General features: G+C 38.3%; 1 protein-coding gene across 1 annotated transcript in view; it reads right to left on the minus strand.

The window, feature by feature from the left end:
• LOC150077238 (protein cereblon-like) overlaps positions 1-23,781 on the minus strand; it is a 191,883-nt gene that overhangs the window by 128,724 nt on the left and 39,378 nt on the right. Inside the window, exon 2 of the mRNA XM_090386523.1 lies at positions 18,605-18,751. Coding sequence (XP_090242649.1) covers positions 18,605-18,751 — 147 coding nt within the window. The remainder of the gene's footprint in view (positions 1-18,604; positions 18,752-23,781) is intronic.

The following is a 23,781-nucleotide window of genomic DNA, read 5'->3' on the forward strand; positions in this document are numbered from 1 at the left end:
AATTGCTGCTATGGATAAAGGGGTGGTTGAGGGGGAGAAGACAGAGAGTGGTAATCAATGGACACTGCTGATCGTGGACTGATGTTATTAGTGGAGTCCCTCAGGGCTCAGTGTTGGGTCCATTATTGTTTTCTGTATTTATAAATGATATTGATGATGGTATATCGGGCTTAATGTCCAAGTTTGCAGACGATACAAAGGTTGGCAGGGTTGTCAAGGACACTACTGACACTATGCTGCTGCAACAGGATCTGGAAAGGTTGAGCAGATGGGCTGAGAGGTGGCAAATGAAGTTTAACATTGACAAATGTAAAGTACTACACATGGGAAACAGCAACCCCAGAGCAACGTATCAACTCTGTGGTACTACACTGACAGTGGTAGAGAATGAAAGGGACTTGGGGGTGGTTGTGCAGGCAGATATGAAGTTCTCTAAGCAGTGCAGACGGGCTGCAAGAGTAGCTCATGGAGTATTGTCAATGATATACAGGAATTTTTCCAGCAGGGATAAGGAGGTGATTATTCCATTGTATAAGGCGATGGTCAGGCCACACCTAGAGTACTGTATACAGGTCTGGAGGCCTCATTTCAAGAAGGATGTAGAGCTGCTGGAACGAGTACAGAGAAGGGCAACAAGATTAGTGAATGGAACAAAGGGGGTGCTCTTACGAATAAAGGCTTAAGTTTTGCAAATTACAGTGTCTGGAGACTAGGCACCAGCGAGGTGATCTGATAGAGGTGTATAAAGCCTTGAATGGTTTAAGCATGCTCAATGCTGATGGGATTCTTCCTCTAGCTCAGAAAAATCATCTGAGAGGGCATAAATTCAAATTGAGGAAAGACAGATGTAGGATAGACGTGCGGAAATTTGCCTTTAGCCAGCGGGTGGTTGGTTGGTGGAACAGACTTCCATCCCTTGTGGTGGAGGTTGATAGCCTAAATAAGTTTAAGGCTCAGCTGGACAGGTATTTTGAACGAACAGAGGGGTGAAGTGGAAGTGGTTTTTTTTTTTTTTTTTTTTTTTGGCTGATGCTGCATAAGCTTGCTTTCTTGCATCAAATGCCTCTACTAATGCTAATAATGCTAATGCTAATGTTCTTTGCCGACCTCTTCTCCTTGTTCCACTGACCTTTCCTAGCATTATCAATTTTAGTCATAGCTTGGTGACCTTGGCTTTCAGTGATGTTTCTGGCTTGATATGATCCAAAATCTCTCTGTTCGTAACTTTCACTGTCCATGGTATGTGTAGCAGCTTTTTCCAGTACTAGATTTAACAAATAATATTAATTTTTCTTCTATCTGCTTTTTTCATTGTCCAGCTTTTGCATCCATATGTTGTCATGGGAAACACTAAAGCATTGTCCATTCTGGACTTCATTGTAAGGCTAACTGTCTTTACCTTTCTAGATATTTTCCAGGCTCATTATTGTGCTGTGACCAAGTGATATCCTTTTTTTAATTTCAGGGCCAGATTCTTTGCCTCAGTCGGTCTTAGATCCAAGAAAAAATAAGTGCCCTGGACAGATTCAACCTCTTCATTGTTAATTTTTATTTTAACTTCTATAGTCCTAGATGTTGTCATAATTTTTGTTTTCTTTTTGTTAATATGCAGTCCAGCTTTTTTGCTCTCATCTTTAACCATTATAATGAATTGTTTTAAATCTTCCTCATTTTCTGCATTTCTTAAATTACTGATGTTTCAGCACCAATTTTCACTCCGATTTCTGACTCATCCAAGTACAGTTTTCTCATAACTGATTCTGCATACATATTAAATAGAAATGGAAATAAGATACAGCCTTGTCACACACCTTTTCTGAGTTCAAACCAGCCTGTATCTCCAAATGTTGTTCTGACAGTTGTTTCTTAGTTGGTGTAAAGCAATATGATTAGCTTAACCAAGTGTGCTTGTATCCCCCAATTCTTTCATAGATTTACACAATTTTTCATGTTCAACACAATCAAATGCTTTGCTATAGTTGATGAAGCACATGTATACATCTTTCTAAAATTCATGGGCCTTTTCCATGATCCAAAAGATATTTGCGATGTGATCACAAGTACCTCTTCCTTTACGGAAACCAGTTTGAACATCAGGCAACTCTGTTTCTATGATTCTATACAATCATTCTTGTATGATTTTCAATAAAATCATGCTTGTATGATTTTCAATAAAATCTTGCTTTTATGTGATAACAAGGCTATTGCAGTAATTTGAGCAATTTCAGTGTCTCCCTTCTTCTGTATTGGAATAAACACTGATTTCTTTCAGTCTTTTGGCCACATATTGCTTTTCCAGATCCCCTGACACAAAGCTGTAATAACTGTGATTGGCAATGATGTTAACAATTCCATCGGTATTTTATCAATTCCAGGGGCTTTTCTTCTTGGTAGTTGTTCCAGTGCCCATGCTACCTCTTCCTCTAAAATATCCGGTTCTAATTCAGCCTGCTCTTTCGCTTCAATCTGTTGATGTTTGTTTTTATTTGTATACAGTTCTTCCATGTATTTCTGTCATCTTTTCTTAATTCCTTGCTGATCATTCAATTCATTTCCATCTTTGTCTTTTATTGAAACCTTACAAGCAGTGGTGTCCGGATCTTCTTTATTTGTGCAAAAAGATCTCTCATGTGCCTTTTTTTTTTTTATCTTCTTCCATTTCTTTACAACATTTGTCCCAGTATTTTTCCTTGCCTTTTCTGGCTGCCCTTTGGAATTCTGCATTTAGCCTTCTTGTCTTGTCTCTATCTCCTGCAGCTTTAGCTTTTCTTCTTTTTTCAGCAATTTTGATGGTTCCTTCTGACAACCACTTACTTGATTTTTGCACATTTTTTGTATGAGATATACTGCTGTGCTGTTTCAGTCGCAACGTTTCTTATTTTCTCCCAAAGTTTGTCAGGTTGCCTTCCCATGTAGTTAAGCGAGTCGAATCTGTTTTTTATATCAACAAAATATTGATGGCAAAATTTTATCTATGTCAAATTTCTGTGATACAGCATGTGTTTTGATGTTACAGTATTTGAGCCCGACTTTAGCTACTAGCAGTTGATGGTTTGAGCCGCAGTCTGCACCAGGTAAAGTTTTCACTGAAAAGATGGAACTTTGCCATCTTTGACTGCACACGACATAGTAAATTTGATTATGGTGCAATCTATTTGGGATGACCACGTATATAAATATCGCTTAGGATGGATAAACCATGTGTTTGTAATCCTTAACCAATTTTCTTTACAGAACTGCACCAGGCAGTTTCCTGCCTCAATCCTATCTCCCAGACCAAATCTGCCAACAACCTCAACTTCTTCTTTGTCTCCTATTTTTGCACTGAAGTCTCTAATAACATACACAATGTCTTTTTTTGGTGTTTGGCCCAGTGCATCCTGAGCTTTGTCGTAAAACTGTTCAGTTTCATCTTCAGTTGCATCTGTTGTTGGTGTATAGACTTGAAGAAATGTGACTTTAAGTGGTTTTCCATTAATGCAAATGGCCATTACTCTGTCACTTACTGTTCTATAATTGTCAACTGATCTGGCAATTCTCGTTTACTATAAATGCCACATCATTTCTCCTGATTTTTTTCATTCTCGGAGTAGTAAACTATAAAATTATCTGACTGAAAATAGCCATTTCCTGTCCATTTATTCCACTGACAAAAAGGATGTCGATCTTGGTCATACCCATTCCTCTTTTCATGATATCCAACTTTCCATGATTCAAACTCCGAATATTTCATGTTCCGATCTTATGTGTTTTTGTACAGAGCAGACTGTTCTTTTCATCATGGGGTGCATCAGCAAACAAGCCTCCTAAAGGCTTTAATTGAATTGCATCATCTGTACCCACAGTACTAGAAACAAGTCATTGCTCTTCTCCAGTAGCATGTTTGATACTTTCCAGCCTAGAGGGTCTGCTGATAAATTCTTTAGCCTGCTCATAATGTTTTCTGTTGAAAAATACTGGAGTAGGTCACCAAGTCTTTCTTCAGCCCACCCCATTTATCCGGGCCTGGGACTGGATAAATGGGGTGGGCAGATTAATGCACCAACTACTGGTAATAAACCCAGGTTAGTGGAAAATGAAAAAGGCCTGGGGAAGGAGGGTAATCGTGCAGTCAATATGAGATTCTCTGACAGCACAGACAGGCTGCCCTGTCAGTTCATGGAGTTGTGTCAATGATGTTCAGTTACTTTGCTAGCAGGAATAAGGTGATTATCTCATTGTATAAGGCAATGGTTAGATCACATTGTGAGTATTGAATTCAGGTCTGGAGGACTCAGTTTAGGAAGAATATGGATTTGCAGAGAAGGGCAACAAGATTGGTGAGGGAAACAAAAGGTGGCCTCTGATGTAGCCGAGCGGTCAGGAGCGTGAGTGCAATAGCACATGCTCTTTGAGTGGACTGGGGTATAAGTCCGTGATTGCTAAATATGATTAACATTTGTATTGATGATTTATTGTAAACTCCACTAACGTGGTGGTCGTGCCAGAGTATAAACAAGAACATTACTAAGAAAGGCCTCAGAAAATTGCAGTTATGTTTGTTATTTGGTTTCTAGGAGCATTAGCAACTAAGGCCATATTGCTCCGGGGATATGCGGTGGTCATTCCCTGACCTTTCCACATCCTCTGTATTAAGAAACATGTGCTATGCACTGCTGCTCCTGCCCACCTGGCTACAGAGGCACTAGAAAATTGCAGTGTCTGGAGACTAGGCACCTTTGAGGTGTTTAAGTCCTTGAATGGATTGAGTGCTCAATATTGATGGTATTCTTCCTCTTGCTCAGAGTACACATGAGGGGGCATAAATTCGTATTGAGGAAAGATGGTTGCAGGATAGACATGCAGAAGTTTGCCTTCAGCAACAAGTGGTTGAATGTTGGAAGAAACGTTCATCTGCTGTTGTGAAAGTGGGCAGTTTAAATAAATTCTAGGAAGAACTAGAAAAACTATTGGAGGGATTGGACTAGTAATGTGGAAGTTTATTTTTTCCCTTGCATTATTTGCCACCTAATATTAACATCCTGATAGACAACAACAACAACATACAATATATGCAGAGTTGAAATCTCCCATTATAAAACAGCCTGATTTACTGGCCAACTTTGTCTGTATAGCTGTTCGTTATACTCACTTATACAGTGCTTATGTCACACCAAACTGACTTAACTGGCAGCTATGCAAAAGCATAGTCACTTGCTACTCAGAGTGTAATCACTGGCCATCCACAGTGTATTTATTGGTACTCCAACCTAGTGCACTGCATAACTCCTCCTGTCTACCTCTTTTCCTATCTTTCTTTCTCTACAACTTGTACTTACCATATTCTAATTCCACATCTCTTACGTTTGCACACCATATTTCTGATATCCCTACGATGTCCTCATTTGATGTCTTAACCAATACTTAATAAATTCATATTTATATAGTCGAAGCTCTTTATAGCAACCCTCTTTTCAACGTCCCACATGACTGTCCCAGCTAATTTTTCATTAACTTAATGCTATTTTATGAACAATCAATATAACACCCTTCCGATATAACAACTGTTTTCTCATTCTCCTGGGAGGGTCATTATATAGAGCTTCGACTGTACTGCACTCCTAGCATTAGCATACAACCATGGATATGACTGCACACTATTGCTGGGAGTGTATCCCGTTTCTGTTCTTAGTAGCCCTAACACAACACATATATTTGTTTATTCCATGATGAATTAAAAGACCCAAGCATGTCTTTTAATTCCCCACAACTTGTTTTCCAGACTGCTGAATGTCCCAAGAAAAACAGTGCAAGAATCAATTTCACCTCTGCTGGCAGCTGCCATTAATTTATTAGTCTCTGTATCGTCTTAACTGGCAGTTTTCTAAACAACCGAACACTGTCACGATAGCATCAGCAAATATTCTTGCATCCCTTCTATTTAGCACCTCTATAAAAGCAGTCTCTCCTGTTAACAAACACATACCATGCTGAAAAAAATTCTACTTCAAGGGCTCTGCATGGTCTCTCCAGGACCAAACTGATTGAGAAGTCTCTCACATCATGTACTGTGTCTGCAATTCTGCATCTGTGCAGAATTGTTTTGCTGCTATAGTCTGAGGCATAGTTTCAGCTTAAATTTAAATTAAACATATATCATACTATTTTAATAGATATATAAGTGCAATAAAAATGCCACAACATTTCTTGGTTATGTTATAAAATTATATTCATACTGTTATAAATTTATAGCTTATAAACTTAATAAATAACTCTCCTTACATTAATTATATTCCTGAGGAATTACATAAAATAATATCATTCTTATATTGATGTAATGAATATTGTACCAATATAAGAATTGACAATTTCCTAGGGTAAGTAAAAAAATATACAAAATTTCTACATATACAGAAATCTGAATTTGTAGAAATTGTGAAGTGATGTGAAATTTTAGGATTTTTGAAATCTACACATAAAAATTGACTGCAAACAGCTGATATATTAATGGAGGTAAAAGTCATGTTGGCCAGTGTTACTTGGCATTTGTTATCCTTTTGTTTAAAATTAGTAGTGTATTTATTGGAGTTTGTCAAAGAAAAAAAAGTAGGTGAAACTAAGTGGAAGCAAAGAAAGTGTCTGAATCACCCTGATACCCTTTCTGCATATATGGACAATTTACAACAAAAACTCAGTGGAAGAATATCTACAGTATTACCAAGTGCGCATATTCTTTGTACTTTGGTTACAAGATTAGTGATCAGGTCAAAACTCGGGCTCCACACACATGCTATCTTACCTGCACCACAAATATGAGGGTGTGACTAACTTGGAAAATTAAAAATATGCTTTTTGTGTTCCTATGGTATCATAATAAGTGTTCAATCACACTGACAATTATTATTTTTTCATGGTAAAAATATCAGGGATGTCCAAGAAAAGCAAGCACAGCATCATATTTTAACACATCATCTGCAATAATGACTAGTCCACACAATGAAGAACTGCCGAAACTAGTATCCCCAAAATTGTGGGATAAACAAATCAGTGATGAATATAGTGAGGATTCTTGTGTTGCAACTTTCCGAGACTGTCCACTTCAAGAGATTTTGACTACCGAACAGAAAATTATAATGCAGCACATTTAATTAAGCAAGATGAGTTGAATGACTAAGTTCGATTTAAACTTATCCAAAGAGCAAACAGAATTCCTTGGTTCTAGGTTACAATAGTGTAAAGCACTTGAATCAGAAATTGAAATTATAAATCGAAAATATCAAAAAGTGTTTTCAAAATACAGTCGATTCCAGTTATTTGGGACACATTGGGACTAGCGCATTTTGGCCCGATTAAGCGGTTGCCCCAATTATCCGAAGTTTCATGTAAAAAAAGGTAAAAATACAATGGAACCCAGCTTTACAATTGGTTCACTGTACAATCAAATCATGTTACGATGGAGTCGCCATAGTAAAGTACCGTTCCCTATATGATGTGTTGTAAGCGCCGGTTATTGTGATCATATTTGTGAGTTGAATTTTAATTCTATTAAACAGCGATTCTAATTAGCAAAAATAGGAAGCATATTATCCACAGGCTATAAAAGTAAAGATATATTAAGCACAAATTTACCTTTTATTACCTTACCAATTAAAAAATTAAATGATAAGTGAAAATCGGAAGAATATACGTGATAATCGAAATAATATACATGACAATTGGAACAATTAATAAATACTGTAATAGGTACATACAACTAGTTGACATTTCTGTTCACTGACATTTGTGGGTGGGGGTTAAAATTTAAAACAGTAAAAAGATAAGCAATCAATAACAAAGAACACGGCACACACAAATTGCAAGTAATGCAATATGCGCAAGTGAGACTGGAGTAACAAGTTACGAAGCTTTAAAAATAGGAATGAAGAGAAAATTCTGAAAATGAATTTTTTTATATGATTGAAGATTCCACGGAAGTGTAAACACAATTCACCATAATAACCCACAGAATTCCAGCTGTCGGTATTATTGCAAATTCAATAAGATTAAGTTTACTATCCGTTTATGATAGATTGCACTAACAAAAAAGCCCAATAAAAAGGTGACTGCTAATTGTTTTATGGTTGTGACCTCCAGAAATCCGACCAAACCATGTGGTACAGTCGGAGACAACCACATGGTTGTCTCCAGTGCTGCGGTCCTCCTGTCCCGATTAAACGGCATGTTGTCCTAATTAAGCGAAGTAAACCCTGGCTGTTTTCTCGATTGGATTTTGTTTTTTAAGATTTGCTCCAAATAAACGGCTACCCAGATTAACCGGTGGCCCAAATAACCGGAATCCACTGTATTTTATTATGGAAGACTACATGTCTCTATAAAGATATTAATGGTCTTCTGAATGAACTGGGCATTAAATACAATCCTAATGAATGACATATTTATTCCCCTCAGTTCCTCTACTTCTTGGTGTTGGCTGGAAAGATACATATAAAAGCATGACCAAGATCCTAAGTGCAATAAAGTACTATGATTTTATTTAGCATTAGCAAGGGCACATGATACAAGAAAGCAAGCTTATATAGCATCTGCCAAAAACACAAAACAAAAACCCCTTATTTCACCCATCCCCTTGCTCAAAATGTTTGTCAAGTTCTGCCTTGAATCTATTTAAGCTATCAACTTCTACGATAGATGGAAGTTTGTTCCAGCAATCAACCACCCACTCGCTAAAGGGAAACTTCTGCACATCAATTACAAAACTGTCTTTCCTCGATTTGAATTTAAGCCCTCTCAGGTGATTATTCTGAGCAAGAGGAAGAATCCCATCAGTATTGAGCATGTTCACACCATTCAAGGATTTATACACCTCAATCACATCACCTCGCAGGTGTCTAGTCTCCAGACACTGTAATTTGCAAAACTTAAACCTTTCTTTGTAAGAGCAACCCTTTGTTCTGTTCACTAATCTTGTTGACCGTCTCTGTACTCATTCCAACAGCTCTACATCCTTCTTAAAATTAGGCCTGCAGACCTATATACAGTACTCAAGGTGTGGCCTGACCATTGCCTTATAAAAGGGGATAATCACCTCCTTATCCCTGCTGGAAAAATTACTGTATATCATTGACAAGACAAACAAGATACTCTTGCAGACCGTCTGCACTGCTCAGAAAACTTCATATCTTACTGCACAATTAACCCCAAGTCCTTTTCATTCTCTACCACCTTGAGTGTAGTACCACACAGTTGATATGTTACTCTGGGGTTACTGCTTCCCATATGTCAGCCGACCGGGCTAGCCGAGTGGGTAAAGTACCTGCCCGGCAACCCAAAGGTCGCGGGTTCGATTCCCGCCTCGGGCTTGGATCAAAGTACTGCAAAAACCTTGGGAGGTGCAATATGGCCATAGAAGCCGATGCGCCAACAACTACCAAATCAAAAATCAATCAATCTTCCCATATGTAGTACTTTACATTTGTCAATGTTAAACTTCATTTGCCTCCTCTCGGCCCATCTGCTCAATTTTTCTAGATCCTGATGCAGCATCGTACTGTCATTAGTGTCATTAACAACCCTGCCAACCCTCATATTGTCTGAAATCTTGGACATTAAGCCTGATATACCATCATCAATATCATTTATAAATACAGAAAACAACAATGGACCCAACACCGAACCTTGAGGGACTCCACTAATAACATTAGTCCACAAAGAGTAGTGTCCATTGATTACCACTCTCTGTCTTCTCCCACTCAACCATCCCTTTATCCATAGCAGCAATTTGCCTCCAATGCCACACTGCTCCAATATGTGCAGCAGTCTTACATGTGCAAAAGTATCAAAGGCCTTTCTGATCCAAATATATGATATCAAAGTTATTTTTTGCATCCAGTTCCTTTGTGACTACATCATAGTATCCAATCAAATTAGTCAGACAAGACTTCACCTTAAAAAACCCATTCTGTGTCCGAGCTATAACTGAAGACTTGTCTAGATGATCTTGGAATGCTTCTTTAACCAGTGCCTCCATTAATTTCCCTGGAACAGAAGTTAACTAACAGATCTATAATTACCTGTCTCCCTTTGATCCTCCTTTGTGGATTGGGGTCACATTTGCACATTTCCAGTCCATGGGTAACTCTCCTGAGTCCAGGGAAGCTCTCATAATTATGGCTCAGCATTTGACTTTCTTTGCCGCCTCCTTTAATATAACTGGATATATTCCATCCACCTCAGATGCCTTTCTTATGTTTATCTTCAACAATTTCTCCTCCACTTTACTCTCAGTTATTACAAGATTATCTAGCTTACTGCCAGAGTTTATATACACCTCTGGCATTCCCCTCTCTGAAAAACTCCTCATGTGTGAATGTAGAGGCAAAATATTCATTTAGTTTGTTAGCTACCTGAGCAGGAACATCAACAGCTGAACCATCGATATTAAGTGGACCAATCTGATTCATCCCCTTCCTTCTAGAGTTTATATAAGTAAAGAACTCTTTGCTGTTTTTCTTTGCATCCTTTGCCAAAGATTTCTCGTAATGTGCCTTTGCCTGCCTAACCTCCTTTGTAACTTTGTTACAGACCAGCTTACATCTATCATAGGCGTCTGTGTCACATGTTAATTTATATGTATCCCATGCATTTTTCTTCTGTCACTTGTCTAATTAGTTCATCTGACATCCATTTAGGCCTAAATCTTGAACAATATTTCTTTGTTGATATGAAAAGCCTAGTAGCTTCCAAGATTAATTGTTTGAACGCTTCTAATTTTGAATTTGCTGTTGGTAACATCATCAGTTGGTCCCACCGTATAGAATTTAAATACTGTCTCAGAGCACCGTAGTCACCTTTACGAAAGTAAAAACCCTTCCCTTTACCCTTGATGGTAGTTACCTCTTTCAGTAAATCCCACTTCAGCACACTGTGATCACTGCCACCTAGTGGTTCCTTTATCTGCAGATTCTTGATGTATGAAGAATCACTACTGATAATCATATCAAGAGTATTACTCCCTCTAGTTGCCTCCCGAACATGCTGCTGTAGAAAACAATCATCCAATAAATCCACAAAAGCCTTGCTAGTGTGAGTGACCATACCACAAATTCCAGTCAATCTCTGGGAGATTAAAATCCCCCATTATAAGACACTATGAGTTACTGGCCCACTCTATTTCTCTGCACAACTGCTCATTATACTCATCAGATTCATTTGGCTTATGACACACATCTACTCTCATTTTTCCTTTCCCAGTGCTTATGTCACACAAAACAGACTCAACATTGCATTGTCCACTAACATCAATTGGATGCACATCCTTAGATTTTATGTTTCTTAACTAACCGCATAACCCCTCCTCCCTTTCTGTCCTGTCTATCCTTTTTGTACACATCGTGCTCCCCAAATTCCAGTTCTGCACTGCTTATGTCTATGTGACATCCCAACATGTCTCTGATATCCCAACAATAACTGCCTTTGACGTCTTGACTAGCACTTCAAGCTCATCGAATTCATTAACTATACTCCTAGCATTGGTGTACAAGCAAGTATACATGCACCTGTTTCTACTCTTAGTTACCCTAACATAGCCCATGTATTTACTTGTCCCACCACGACTCTCAGCAGTTCTGGAAATCCCCATTGCCTTGCTTTCCAGGCTGCTGCTCAATTGCATTTCAATAGGAGTAGTGCAAGAATCACTTTTACCTCTGCCAGCGGCTACTGTTAATCTATTAGTCCGTGTATCCCCCCCCAAGCTAGCAGTTTTCCGACCCATCTAACTCTGCCTCGATAGCATCAGCAAATATTCTTGCATCCTTTCTATTCAAGTATATCCCATCCCTGTAGAAGGAGTCTCTCCTGTTAACATACTTGGTATGGTATGTCTGTGATGATGTTAAAGTAATTGAATTACTCAGTAGTCTACAGGAAGGTTTCACAAAATACGGTTGTTTTTTATGCTTGTGGGACAGTAAAGCAATGGAAAAACATTATATTGCAGTGAATAAAAAAAAAAAAAAAGGAATTTTTACCAGAGAGCACTAATGTAAAACATGTTCACTGTTCAAACAAAAAAAAAAAAGTTTTTCTTCCACCTTTGCATATAATGCTTGGATTAATAAAGAATTCTGTTAAGCCTCTGGAACAAGAAGGAGGGACTCTAGTACCTAAGAGAAGTGTTTCTCCATTCAATATATACAACCATGAAAGAAGGAATTTTCATTTGCCCTCAGAGAAAGAAACTTCACAAAAATATGTATTTGCAACAAATCTACAAATACTGAACTAGCAGCTTGGTGATCATTTAAAGCAATTATGGAAGGATTCCTTGGAAGAAGGAAAGAAGGTAATTATGAATCTCTAATGTTGTAATGGCAAATGATAAAGAAAGAGAGCTTATATAGAATCAATCCAAAAAAAAAACTTACACAGTTCACCAATCTGTACGCTCCAAGAATTTGTCTCATTCTACCTTGAATTTATTCAACATATCCACAACAACAGTGGAAGCCTGTTCCAACAATCAACCACCCGCTAACTGAAGGCAAATTTCTGTACATCTATCCTGCAATCATCCTTTCTTGAATTTATTCCCCCTCAAGTACAGGGTGTCTGAAAAATAATGGTGGGGTTTTGTACTAATGTTATGCAACACACGGCAAGCACCATGGCTGTAAACGTGTTCAAATGAAGTCAATAGGGCAACAAGTTTGTGGCAAGCATCACGTTGCACATGCAGGCAGTCAGCAGCACACGTAGAGAGGCGCTCTCTATAATAGCTGTTCAGTGGGACAGTCAGCGGCATGTCAGTTAGTCTGGCAATGACTACCGTGCAAGAGAAAGCTGCACGTGTTTTGTGGTTGGCTGAATGTCAATCCGTAAACAAGGTTCAATGGTGTCTCAGACGAGAATATCACAAGGATCCACCACATGAGAACAATATCCGCCGATGGTTTAAACAGTTTAAGAGACTGGGGTTCGAGCCCATGCCCACCAAGTACGGAGGATGCGGAAAGGTCACGGAATGACCACCGCATATCCCTGAAGCAATATGGCCTTAGTTGCTAATGCACCTAAAAACCAAATAACAACAACAAACAGTTTAAGGAGACAGCAATGTTGTGAAACATAAATGACCAGGAAGACCACGGACATCGAATGATAATGTGGAAGCAATACGGCAATCCTGTGTTTGAAGTCCACAGAAGTCCATTCACCGGCAAAGTCAACAATTGTGTCTCCCAAAATTGACTGTGCACAACATCGTACAGAAAAGGCTAAAGCTTTTTCCTTACAAAATTCAGCTCCTGCATGCAATCCACTCCAATGACAAGCTGAGAAGAGTGGAATTTGCTGTCACTATGCTGCAGAGCCAGGATTTTTTTTAAATAGCATTGTATTCTCGGATGAGGCTACATTCCATATCAGTGGGTGTGTAAATTGTCACAACTGCTGGATATGGGCAACTGAAAATCCTACCGCAATACATGAGCATATTAGAGACTCTCTGAAGGTCAACGTTTAGTGCAGTTTAATGCACAATAGGATTTTTGGGAAAAGAAAAAAAGCTCCACATGCTGGAGCTTTTTTTCTTTTCCCAAATCGAGAACAGGGATGAATCTGATCTCATCATCTTTCAACAGGATGGAGCACCACCACACTTTGCAACAATTGTGCATGATGTGTTAAACGTTCGTTTTCCAGGATGGTGGATTAGACAAAATGGACCCATTCCTTAGCCCCCACGAAGCTTACTTTTTTTACTTTTCTTACTTTTCCCCATTACTACAGGTGGCAGAATATGGGTTCCTGTTTTATTCAAGAAAAACAATAGAGTGACATGGTCCTTACTTTACAATACAAGTATACAAGCCGACTGGGCTAGCCAGGTGGGTAAAGAGCCTGCCTAGCAACCCAAAGGTCGCGGGTTTGAATCCTGCCTCGGGCTTGAATCAAAGTACTGCAAAAAAAAAAACCTTGGGAGGTGCATTATGGCCACAGAAGCCGATGCGCCAATAACTACCAAAAAAAAAAAAAAAAACAACTATACAATTGTGATGAGTCCACAGTGTGGACTCATCCTCATAGTAACCTTCCATGTAAATTTTAAGTCACTAAGAAATTGTTTTGCATTATCAGCATCTGATGATTTTGCTTCACCACTTGTTATTTTCCCAATACCATGATGTTTCTACCAATGCTAAAGCCATATCCATCAAGTTTTAAGCCTTTAAAAATTTCTCTGCTTGCATCTTCAGAATGGGACCTGAAAGTGAACAGTCGGATTTTACGTAACTCAGAATTTCCCCCATGCATTTGCAGCACTCGCAACTGTGCTCGCTGAATTGATTCAATCAAAAAAGAAATGTTCGACGAGCATGTAAATAGAATTATTTATTGCATTTATTCAATTTATCTCATGCGCAGGAAAAATTACAAAAGCGTGCAATTTAAAAAAATTTCAAAATTATAAAATTACAAAAAAAGAGAGGAGACAGGCATAACATCAGTACGCTTTACCTCTCGAGCATCATTGCTAGAATCAGCATCTTCAGCTGATAAGTACGCCGCTGCAGAGGTTGATGGCTGTGGAGATTTAGAAGGGGTCAGCCGCTCAACTTTGCAAAAGAACATATTAATGGATGATTGGGTGGTGGCTTTTTTCTTTTCATTGTAGATTTATTTGTAGTAAGCAAGCATATCATTCACCCCTCGGTTAACTTTTAAGAATCGTTCGCTGTTGGGATCCATCTTCCCAAACTTCGCCATTGCCATTTCTCTCTGGTGATGAAGCATTTCGGCTTCTCATTTGGTTCATCTTGAGCTCCGTCAGCATTTTCTTCTTTCACTATCACTGCCTGTAAGTCAATAAGTTCTTCATTAGATGATTCCTTCTCTTCTTCCTCTATTAACTCCACGTCTTTGACATCAACCTCCAAATGAAGTAGCTCTGCAACCTTTACAATCTTAGCTGTAACCTCTTCGTATGATTTGTCTTTTTCAAATCCTATGAAACCTTTTATGTGCCGTGGGCATATTTTCTTCCATGCACCATTTAAACAACTTTTAGTAATTTCCGCCAGGCCTTATTAATGTGTAAGACGGCGTGGTAAATATTGTAAGATTTCCAAAAGTCTCTTAACATAAAATTTATTCATCATCTACTGCAGGCAATCCCTGAGCAAACGTTGTGCTTAAATAGCATGATTTTAAATTCGAAATAACACTCTGATCCATAGGTTGGATGAGTGAAGTTGTGTTTAGGGGTAGAAATATGACTCTCACGTTCGAATTGAAATCATCTAGATGCGTAGGATGACCAGGAGCATTATCTAATAGAAGCAAAATCTTGAAAGGAACGTCACTGTCTTTACAATTTTTTTTCAACCTCGGGAATGAAACAGCATTTAAATCAATCCTCAAAGAGAGATACTGTTATCCATGCTCTCTGGTTCGATTGGGAGTGCACGTGTAGGGTGGATTTATTGATGTCCTTAAATGCACGAGGATTTCCGGAATGGTACAAAGCAGCAGTTTTAATCTGTAATCTCCCGCTGCATTAGACCCAAGCAAGAGTGTGGCCCTATCTTTTGAAGCCTTGAAACCTGACAGTGTATTTTCTTCTTTGGCAAAGTATGTTCGATCCAGAATTTTTTCTAATGTAGAGCAGTCAACTCAACATTAAAAATTTGCTACTTTGAATAGTCACTTTCATCAATAATTTTTTCCAACACATCACAAAATTTCTCTGCTGCTGCAGAATCAGCACTGGTAACTTCACCACATATTTTAATGTGTAAACTAGCGCGATGCTTGAACCTATTAAATCACCCATTGCTTGCCACGAACTTGGCTTTGGGTTCACCATACTTATCCTTAATATCTATATAAATACTTGTTGCTTTTACTTGAATGGTCATTATACTCAGGGACACTCGCTTCTGAATCTGATTTTCCATCCATATTATTAATAGCTGTTCCATCTTCGATATAGCACCTGAACGTTGTTTTGTGATCACTGTTGATCTTAAGTGCATTGATCCTTTGACATGTTCTTTTATACGCACACTGTCCTTTAAAATAGTATTCACTGTTGAATCAACAAAACCTAATTCCCTTGCAATAGATGACAAACTTTGTCCTGCCTCGTACTTCTTAATCATTTGCACCTTCATTTCTAAATCAATTTTGTTTCATTTCCTGGCACTACCACCACTTTCACTTTTCATTGGTCACTTTCACTTCACCATTGTAATATGTACATAGGAATTAAGAGAAGTTTCTGAAAATTTGTTTTTTATATAATTGAAGATTTCAGTGAAGGGGAACACATTTCACCATAATAGTGTAAAAACCCACACAATTGCAGTTATCAGTATTATTGCAAATGCAATAAGATCGAGTTTACTACCTGTTTATAATTAGATACACTAACAGAAAAGCCTAATAAACCTTAAAGTGCAAATTATTTTTATTGTTTTATGGTCGTGAACTCCAGAAACGGGCTTTACAAAAATATCCCAAAGCAATGAAAATTGATTCTTATAACGGAACTTATGATAACAATGAAAGGGTAATGCAATTTCCATTATAAATATGACCTTTTAGAGGGATAAATAGCTTAGTAATATAGCAAAATTTTCAAATTCCAAGGACTTGGAACGAATTAGAAAAAAAAAAAAAAAATGTATTATTGAGTTCACTTTATGATATTTTCACGATACCTCCATTTATTCCTACAGGATGAAAAATATGTTTTCTTTTTCTTTTTTTTTTTTTAGTTTGCATCAGCTGGCAAAAACTTACGTAAAGTCGAATTTCTGTAAGTCAAGTAAGTTGGGGAGTTCCAGTACTCTAAAATTTCAATTTATCATATTTAATATAATTCCAAAATGAAATAAAAGCTGCACGGAGTAATGCCACGTTTTCTACCTGTACTGTAAATTTTGTGGAGCAGTATAGTTTTAGCAACAGCAATATCCACCTCTACTTAAATTAAAAAATTAGAACTGAATGTCACTTCTGTTAATGGAAATTCTCACTGTATGAATGATGTGTGAGCATTCCCCTTACCTGTATTTCTAAATTATTGGTCAGTATTATTATTATTATTATTTTATTATTATTAGCTATATGGTGCAAGGAAACCTAAGGCTTATGCTGCACCAGCCAAAAAAAATTTCTGAATTACCTCGAGAGAGAGAGAGAGAGAGAGAGAGAGAGAGAGAGAGAGAGAGAGAGAAAATAGAAGGGAATCACCAAAAAAGAGAAGAATGATGATATCCAGCTCAGGACCCTGGGTGTGCCAAGCCCATACTCACCAGATGTGAGTCTCTGGGGTTGGATACAGCAAAGAAGCAGTTAGAAAGTGTTACAAGTGCATGTTCTTAGAATTGAAAGTAGGTCGACCCATGCTGACCGGGCTAGCCGGGTGGGTAAAGTGCCTGCCTGGTAACCCAAAGGTCGTGGGTTCGAATCCTGCCTTGGGCTTGGATCAGAGTAGTACAAGAACCTTGGGAGGTGCAGTATGGCCACAGAAGCCGATGCGCAAACAACTAACTAAAAAAAAGGTTGACCCAAAATCTCGGATGTAGCAGAACAAGGGATTAATCGTATCACACTTTTAATAAATACTGTTTTGCTCAGTAAAGGCTACTTTACTTAGCAAAAATACAGACCGGGTCATTTCCACGAGAGTACAAATTTCGGTGAATTCTGGAGACATTGGCAAGTGCACCTTACTGGTCAATTAAAAGTGTCAACAGACCACTAATACACATTTTTTCTAAAAACCTTTAAGAATTTAAATGCATAACAAAATATTTAAAAAAAATAAATATGTAGGAAATAGTCCAAAATGTTTGGAAATAACAATTCATTATGATTATTAGTATCAGAACTGAGCCCGAATATTTATTGTTTGTGTTACCCGGCCCGAGTCCGAACATCCTTCTTGTTACCCAGCCCAAGCCTGTGCAGATCTCTAAGGTAAAGGACATAAATCAATGATAGTTATACTTCTGAATGCTTAATTATAATTTATTTAATTTCAAGAGAAGGAGTTTTCATACTGCTTGCACTTGAAATTAAATAAAATTTCTTATTTTGGTAAGAACTCAAATTCCTTACCAAAAGGAAGCATCACTGTCACTGCAATTTCTTTCTCAGACATGGTTAAGGGATGATGAAACAAAAATCTAAAAAAATGTAGCACAACAAGCGCTGTACGAATGATATTCAAATAATGTTTATATCATGGTCAAAACTGGAAATAACTTTGATCTGGGCTAAACCTCTGGAGAAAATGTATCAGCTACCTTCACTGTTTATCAACAAAGTTCTTAACTATAGCAGAGAGAAAAACAATAAGTGAGCCAAGGTCACTCAGGCTTCTCTTCCAGTGTTAGTAAAGAATGTGAAGCCAAGTGATTCAACTTCAGCTGCACAAATTTGTTTAAGACATACTAATGTATTGTACTAAATTCAAGGAACATTTTATGGTTTGGACCATAAAAAATAGAATATTCTCCTTCAATATTACATATCATTATAACAAAATAAAATTTCAAGTATAAAGCCATTTCTAGATAACTAAAAGAAAATAACTATAATCATAAAGGTTACTTACCTGAAGGATTTTTAAAAAACTGCAGGAGAACTCCCTTTATTCCCAAAACTGTACTGTTTCTCTGATGAATAGCCAACTGGCTAGGGATGTTCTTGAGGTGTACAGGTTCAGCAACATCATGGCCACAATGTCGACATAATAAAACATCTAAAAGGAAAGCCAATTTCTAACTTCTATACTATCAAATTTCATACAGATTATAACTCTATTTTATTTTATTCATTAGGATAGATAGATTATTCATTAGGAAAGATAAACAGAAGGGTACATTCTTTTTTGTAACAAATTTAGATAAAATAAAAATTGCTAAATATTCCAACAATTACGTTTTTATTAGCTGGTGATAGGCCTTTAAGGAATTGACAGGATGTATGCAAAAGGAATAAAAATGATTTCACTCAGAGAAACAATAGCTTTTAAATTTTCATGCACAGCTATAGCATCATTTTTTTCACAGATATAAATACAGTGTATTTGGGCTTGGTAAAACACGTTCATCTCCTGTGTTTCTTTGGCAATATCACAGGTATATTACTGCAAATTGAACCTAGGGTGAAACAACAATAAAAATGGCTTTTTTTTTTTCAATTGCCACTTCTCAGCCCATTTGCCCAACTTATCTAGATCCAGTTGGAGTAGCAAACTGACTTTACTGCCGTTAACAACCTTGCCAACCCTTGTATCATCTGCAAACTTGGACATTAAACCTGATATACCTTCATCAATATCATTGATAAATATACATAAGCATTAACATTAGCAAGGGCACATGATGCAAGAAAGCAAGCTTAAATAGCATCAGCCAAAAAAAAAAAACCAACCTTATTTCACCCATCCCCTCACTCCAAATGTTTAAGTTCTGCCTTGAATCTATTTAAGCTATCAACTTCTACGACAGATGGAAGTTTATTCCGGCAATCAACCACCTGCTGGTTAAAGGCAAACTTCCGCACATCTAACCTACAATCGTCTTTCCTCAAAACAACAATGGCCCCAACACCGAACCCTGGGAAACTCCACTAATAAATTTGTCCATGAAGAGCAGTGTCCATTGATTACCACTCCCTGTCGTCTCCCACTTAACCAGTCCTTTATCCATTGTAGCAACTTACCCTTAATGCCATACCTCTCCAATTTATACAGCAGTCTTCCATGTGCAACGGTATCAAAACCTTTCCTGAAATCGAAGTATAAGATATCAAAATTATTTTTGGCATTCGGTTCCTTTGTGACCAAATCATAGTTGGTGTTGTTGTTATTCGGTTTTTAGGAGCATTAGCAACTAAGGCCATATTGCTCCGTGGATATGCGGTGGTCATTCCCTGACCTTGCCACATCCTCCGTATTTGGTGGTCAAGGACTCGAACCCCGGTCTAATCAAGAAGCGTGTGCTACACACTGCTGCTCCTGCCCACCTGGCTACAGAGGCGCCCCCAAATCATAGTATCCAATCAAATTGGTCAGACAAGACCTCCCTTTAATAAACCCATGCTGTGTCTGAACTATTACTGCAGTCTTGTCTAGATGATCCTGCAATGCTTCTTTAACCAGTGATTACATTATTTTCCCCGGAACACAAGTTAAACTAACAGGTCTTTGGTACTTATGTCACCTTTTGAACCCCCTTTGTGAATTGGTGATACATCTGCACATTTCCAGTCCATAGGGACCTACCCTGAGTCCAAAGAAGCTCTCATAATTATGGTTAAGGGTTTGCTTACTTCTTTTGCTGCCTCCTTTAATATAGCTAGATAGATCCCATCCACCCCAGATGCCTTTCTTATGTTTAACTTCAACAATTTCTCCTCCACTTTGCTCTCAGTTATTACAAAATCACTTAGCTCCCTGTTAGAGTTTGATAAATTTCTGGCACTCCCCTCATTGAATAACTCGTTATGTGTGAATGTAGATGCAAAATATCATTCAGTTGATCAGCCACCTGAGCATGATCATTAATAGTCAACCCATCTATGTTACGTGGTCCAACCTGATTCATCCCTTTCCTTCTAGAGTTTACATAAGTAAAGAACTCTTTGTTGTTTTTCTTTGCATCCTTTACCAAAGATTTCTCATAATCTACCTTCGCTTGCCTAAAATCCTTTGTGACTTGATTACAGACTAGATTATATCTGCTATAGGCTTCTATGTCACCTGATACTTCATATGCATTCCATACATTTTTTTCTGTCACATGTCTAATTAGTTCATCTGACATCCATTTAGGCCTAAACCTTGAACAGTATTTCTTAGTTGGAATGAAAAGCCTAGTAGCCTCCAAAATTAAGTCCCTCAAGGCTTCCCATTTAGAATTCAACATTGATAATGCATCAGTTAATCCCACTGTACAGAATTTAAAAACTGTCTGTCTGAGACCCCTGTAGTCAATTTTACAAAAGCCCTTACCTTTAGCCTTGATGGTAGTTACACCTTTAAGTAATTCCCACATTAGTACATTCCTACATATGATCACTGTCACCTGGTGGTTCCTCTATCTGCACATTCTTAATGCATGAATAATCACTGCTGATAATCAGATCAAGAGTATTACTCCCTCTGGTTGCCTCTTGAACATGTTGCTATAGAAAACAGTCACCCAATAAATCCACAAAAGTCTTGCTAGTGTGCGAGTGACCAAGCCACAAGTTTCATTCGATATCTGGAAAATTAAAATCCCCCATTATAAGACATTCTGATTTACTGGCTCACTATTTCTCTGCACAATTGCTCATTATACTCATCAGATTCATTAGGCCCATAATACACACCTACTTCCACTTTTCCTTTCCCAGTGCTTATGTCACATTAAACAGACTCAACATTGCATTCTCTATTAACATCAATTGGATGCACTTCCTTAGATTTTATGTGTTTCATAACTAACAGCATAACCCCTCTTCCCTTCCTCTCCTGTCTATCGTTTCTGTTCACATTTTACTTCCCAAATTCCAATTCTGCACTGCTTATGTCTGTGTGACATGTCTCTGATATCCCAACAATTGACTAGCACTTCAAGCTCACCATATTTATTAACTATACTACTAACATTTGTGTACATGCAAGTATACATGCACCTGTTTCTACTTTTAGTTACCCTAACACAGCCCATGTATTTATTTGTTCCACTACGACTCTCAGCAGTCCTGGAAATCTCCATTGCCTTGCTTTCCAGGCTGCTGCTCATTCTAATAGAAGCAGTGCAAAAATCACTTTTGCCTCTGCCTGCGGCCACTGTTAACCTTTTAGTCTGTGTATCCCCTCAAGCTAGCAGTTTTCCGACCCACCTAACACTGCCTTGATAGCATCAGCAAATATTCTTGCAACCTTTTTATTTAAGTGTACTCCATCCCTGTAGAAGCCACTGACTGCTAAATACGGTCAATCTGCCAACCTGCACTGGACCAGCATGGCAGATTATGTTCTATTTCCCTCAACCAACAAACCCCGTAGAAGCAGCCTCTCCTGTCAACAAGTACAGGCCAGGCTGAAAGAAATTCTACCCCTTGAGCCTTGCACAATTTCTCCAGGGCCAAGTTGATCGACAAGGCTCTCATCATATACTCCCTCCTATCTTGTCTGGGCAGAATTGCAGACACTTTCACATTCAACCCTAACTCGCGACTTTTTTTCGACACTGACTTGTATTTGTTGAGTAAATGTGCAGATTTCTTACTCTTAATGTCGTTAGTTCCAATGTGTACAACAATATCACCTTTTGTGCCCTTAAAAGATGATATCTACTCTACAATGTCATCAACTTTTGCCCCTGGCAGACATACCCTGGTCCTGTTCCACCTATCCTTCTTGCATAGTATATTCCCCATCTCCCTGACAATAGAGTCATCAACAATAACTAGTTCCTTTGGGACCAGCACATTCTGCCTTGGAGATTGCCTCTGTGTTGCCTGATGCACAGGAGTGAGCTCTATCGTTGAGCTGGGCAGCTGAGAGCTTGATGGGCCCCTCATATTAATTTCTTCGAGGGCATTTACCCTACACTTCAAGCTCTCATATACATCCATCAGAACGCTAAGTTGACGCCTAATTTCGTGACACTCTAGACATCTAGCACACACAAAAGCATCCTCCTTAGCTAGATAATGTCCTGTTTTAGAAAGCCAGCAAACATTTCACATCTCACACATTTTTTGAGACTGTGATGCATTGGAGAATCGCCCCCTCCATTTCTCCTCCCTAAGTCACAGCACTTTTGCTAGTCTGTGATCTTTGCTTCGCAGCTATAGTCTGGATCATGATTTCCATTTAAATATAATTTAATTAACAATGAAATTTAATAAGATTTTTCGAGAAGGAGAGTTGCTCTGCAAGAGCGTGTACTGAGTCATAGCAGTGTGTGGTGAATTTTACATTACCAATTACTGTACCCCTACCATATCCAGGGCATACAAGGTCTCAGAAATACAGCCTACCCTCCCAGAGTGAACTTCTGCCAGTGGATGCAACAACAGTGTGTGTCCTGAACCCCAATTTTTAAACAACATTTTGTTCACTGATGAAGCTGGGTTTACTCATGATGGTATTTTTAATTTTCGGAAGTCACGTTTGGTCCGACGAAAATCCTAATGCAATTCATGAGTCATGACATCAGCAACGTTTCTCGTTGGGAGACCATCTAATAGTTGCATAAGCTTGCTTTCTTGCATTGTATGCCTCTATTAATGTTAATTGGACCACACTTTCTGCCAAACAGGCTAACAGGAGAGCTGTACCTTCAGTTCCTGCAGAATGTTCTTCCAGACCTCCTTGATGATAATGTTCCACTTGAGCAACGCCAGAACATGTGGTTTAACATGATGGTGCACTGACACATTTTACTCGAGTTGTGACTCGGTATCTAACTAGAAGGTATAGTCAGTGGTGGATAGGTAGAGGTGGGCCTGTAATGTGGCCTTCCAAATCACTATACTTAAATCCTATGGATTTTTGTATCTGGGGTCATGTAAAAAGCTTAGTGTACACTTCTGACATTAACACAGTTGAGGAATTGCAGCATTGGATTGAAGGAGCCTTTCAGCAAATCAGAAATGACCCAAGAATGCCTGAGAGGATTCACAACTCAATGCAGAGAAGACTAAAAAGCTGTGTACGGATGCAAGGACAGCATTTTTAACACCTTTTGTAACATCCTGTAACATGCAACATCTGTAAAATCCTGTGGT

Source organism: Mastigoproctus giganteus, chromosome 12 (genome assembly GCF_048544385.1).
Source record: "Mastigoproctus giganteus isolate SK-2022 chromosome 12, ASM4854438v1, whole genome shotgun sequence".
NCBI classification, from domain to species: domain Eukaryota; kingdom Metazoa; phylum Arthropoda; class Arachnida; order Uropygi; family Thelyphonidae; genus Mastigoproctus; species Mastigoproctus giganteus.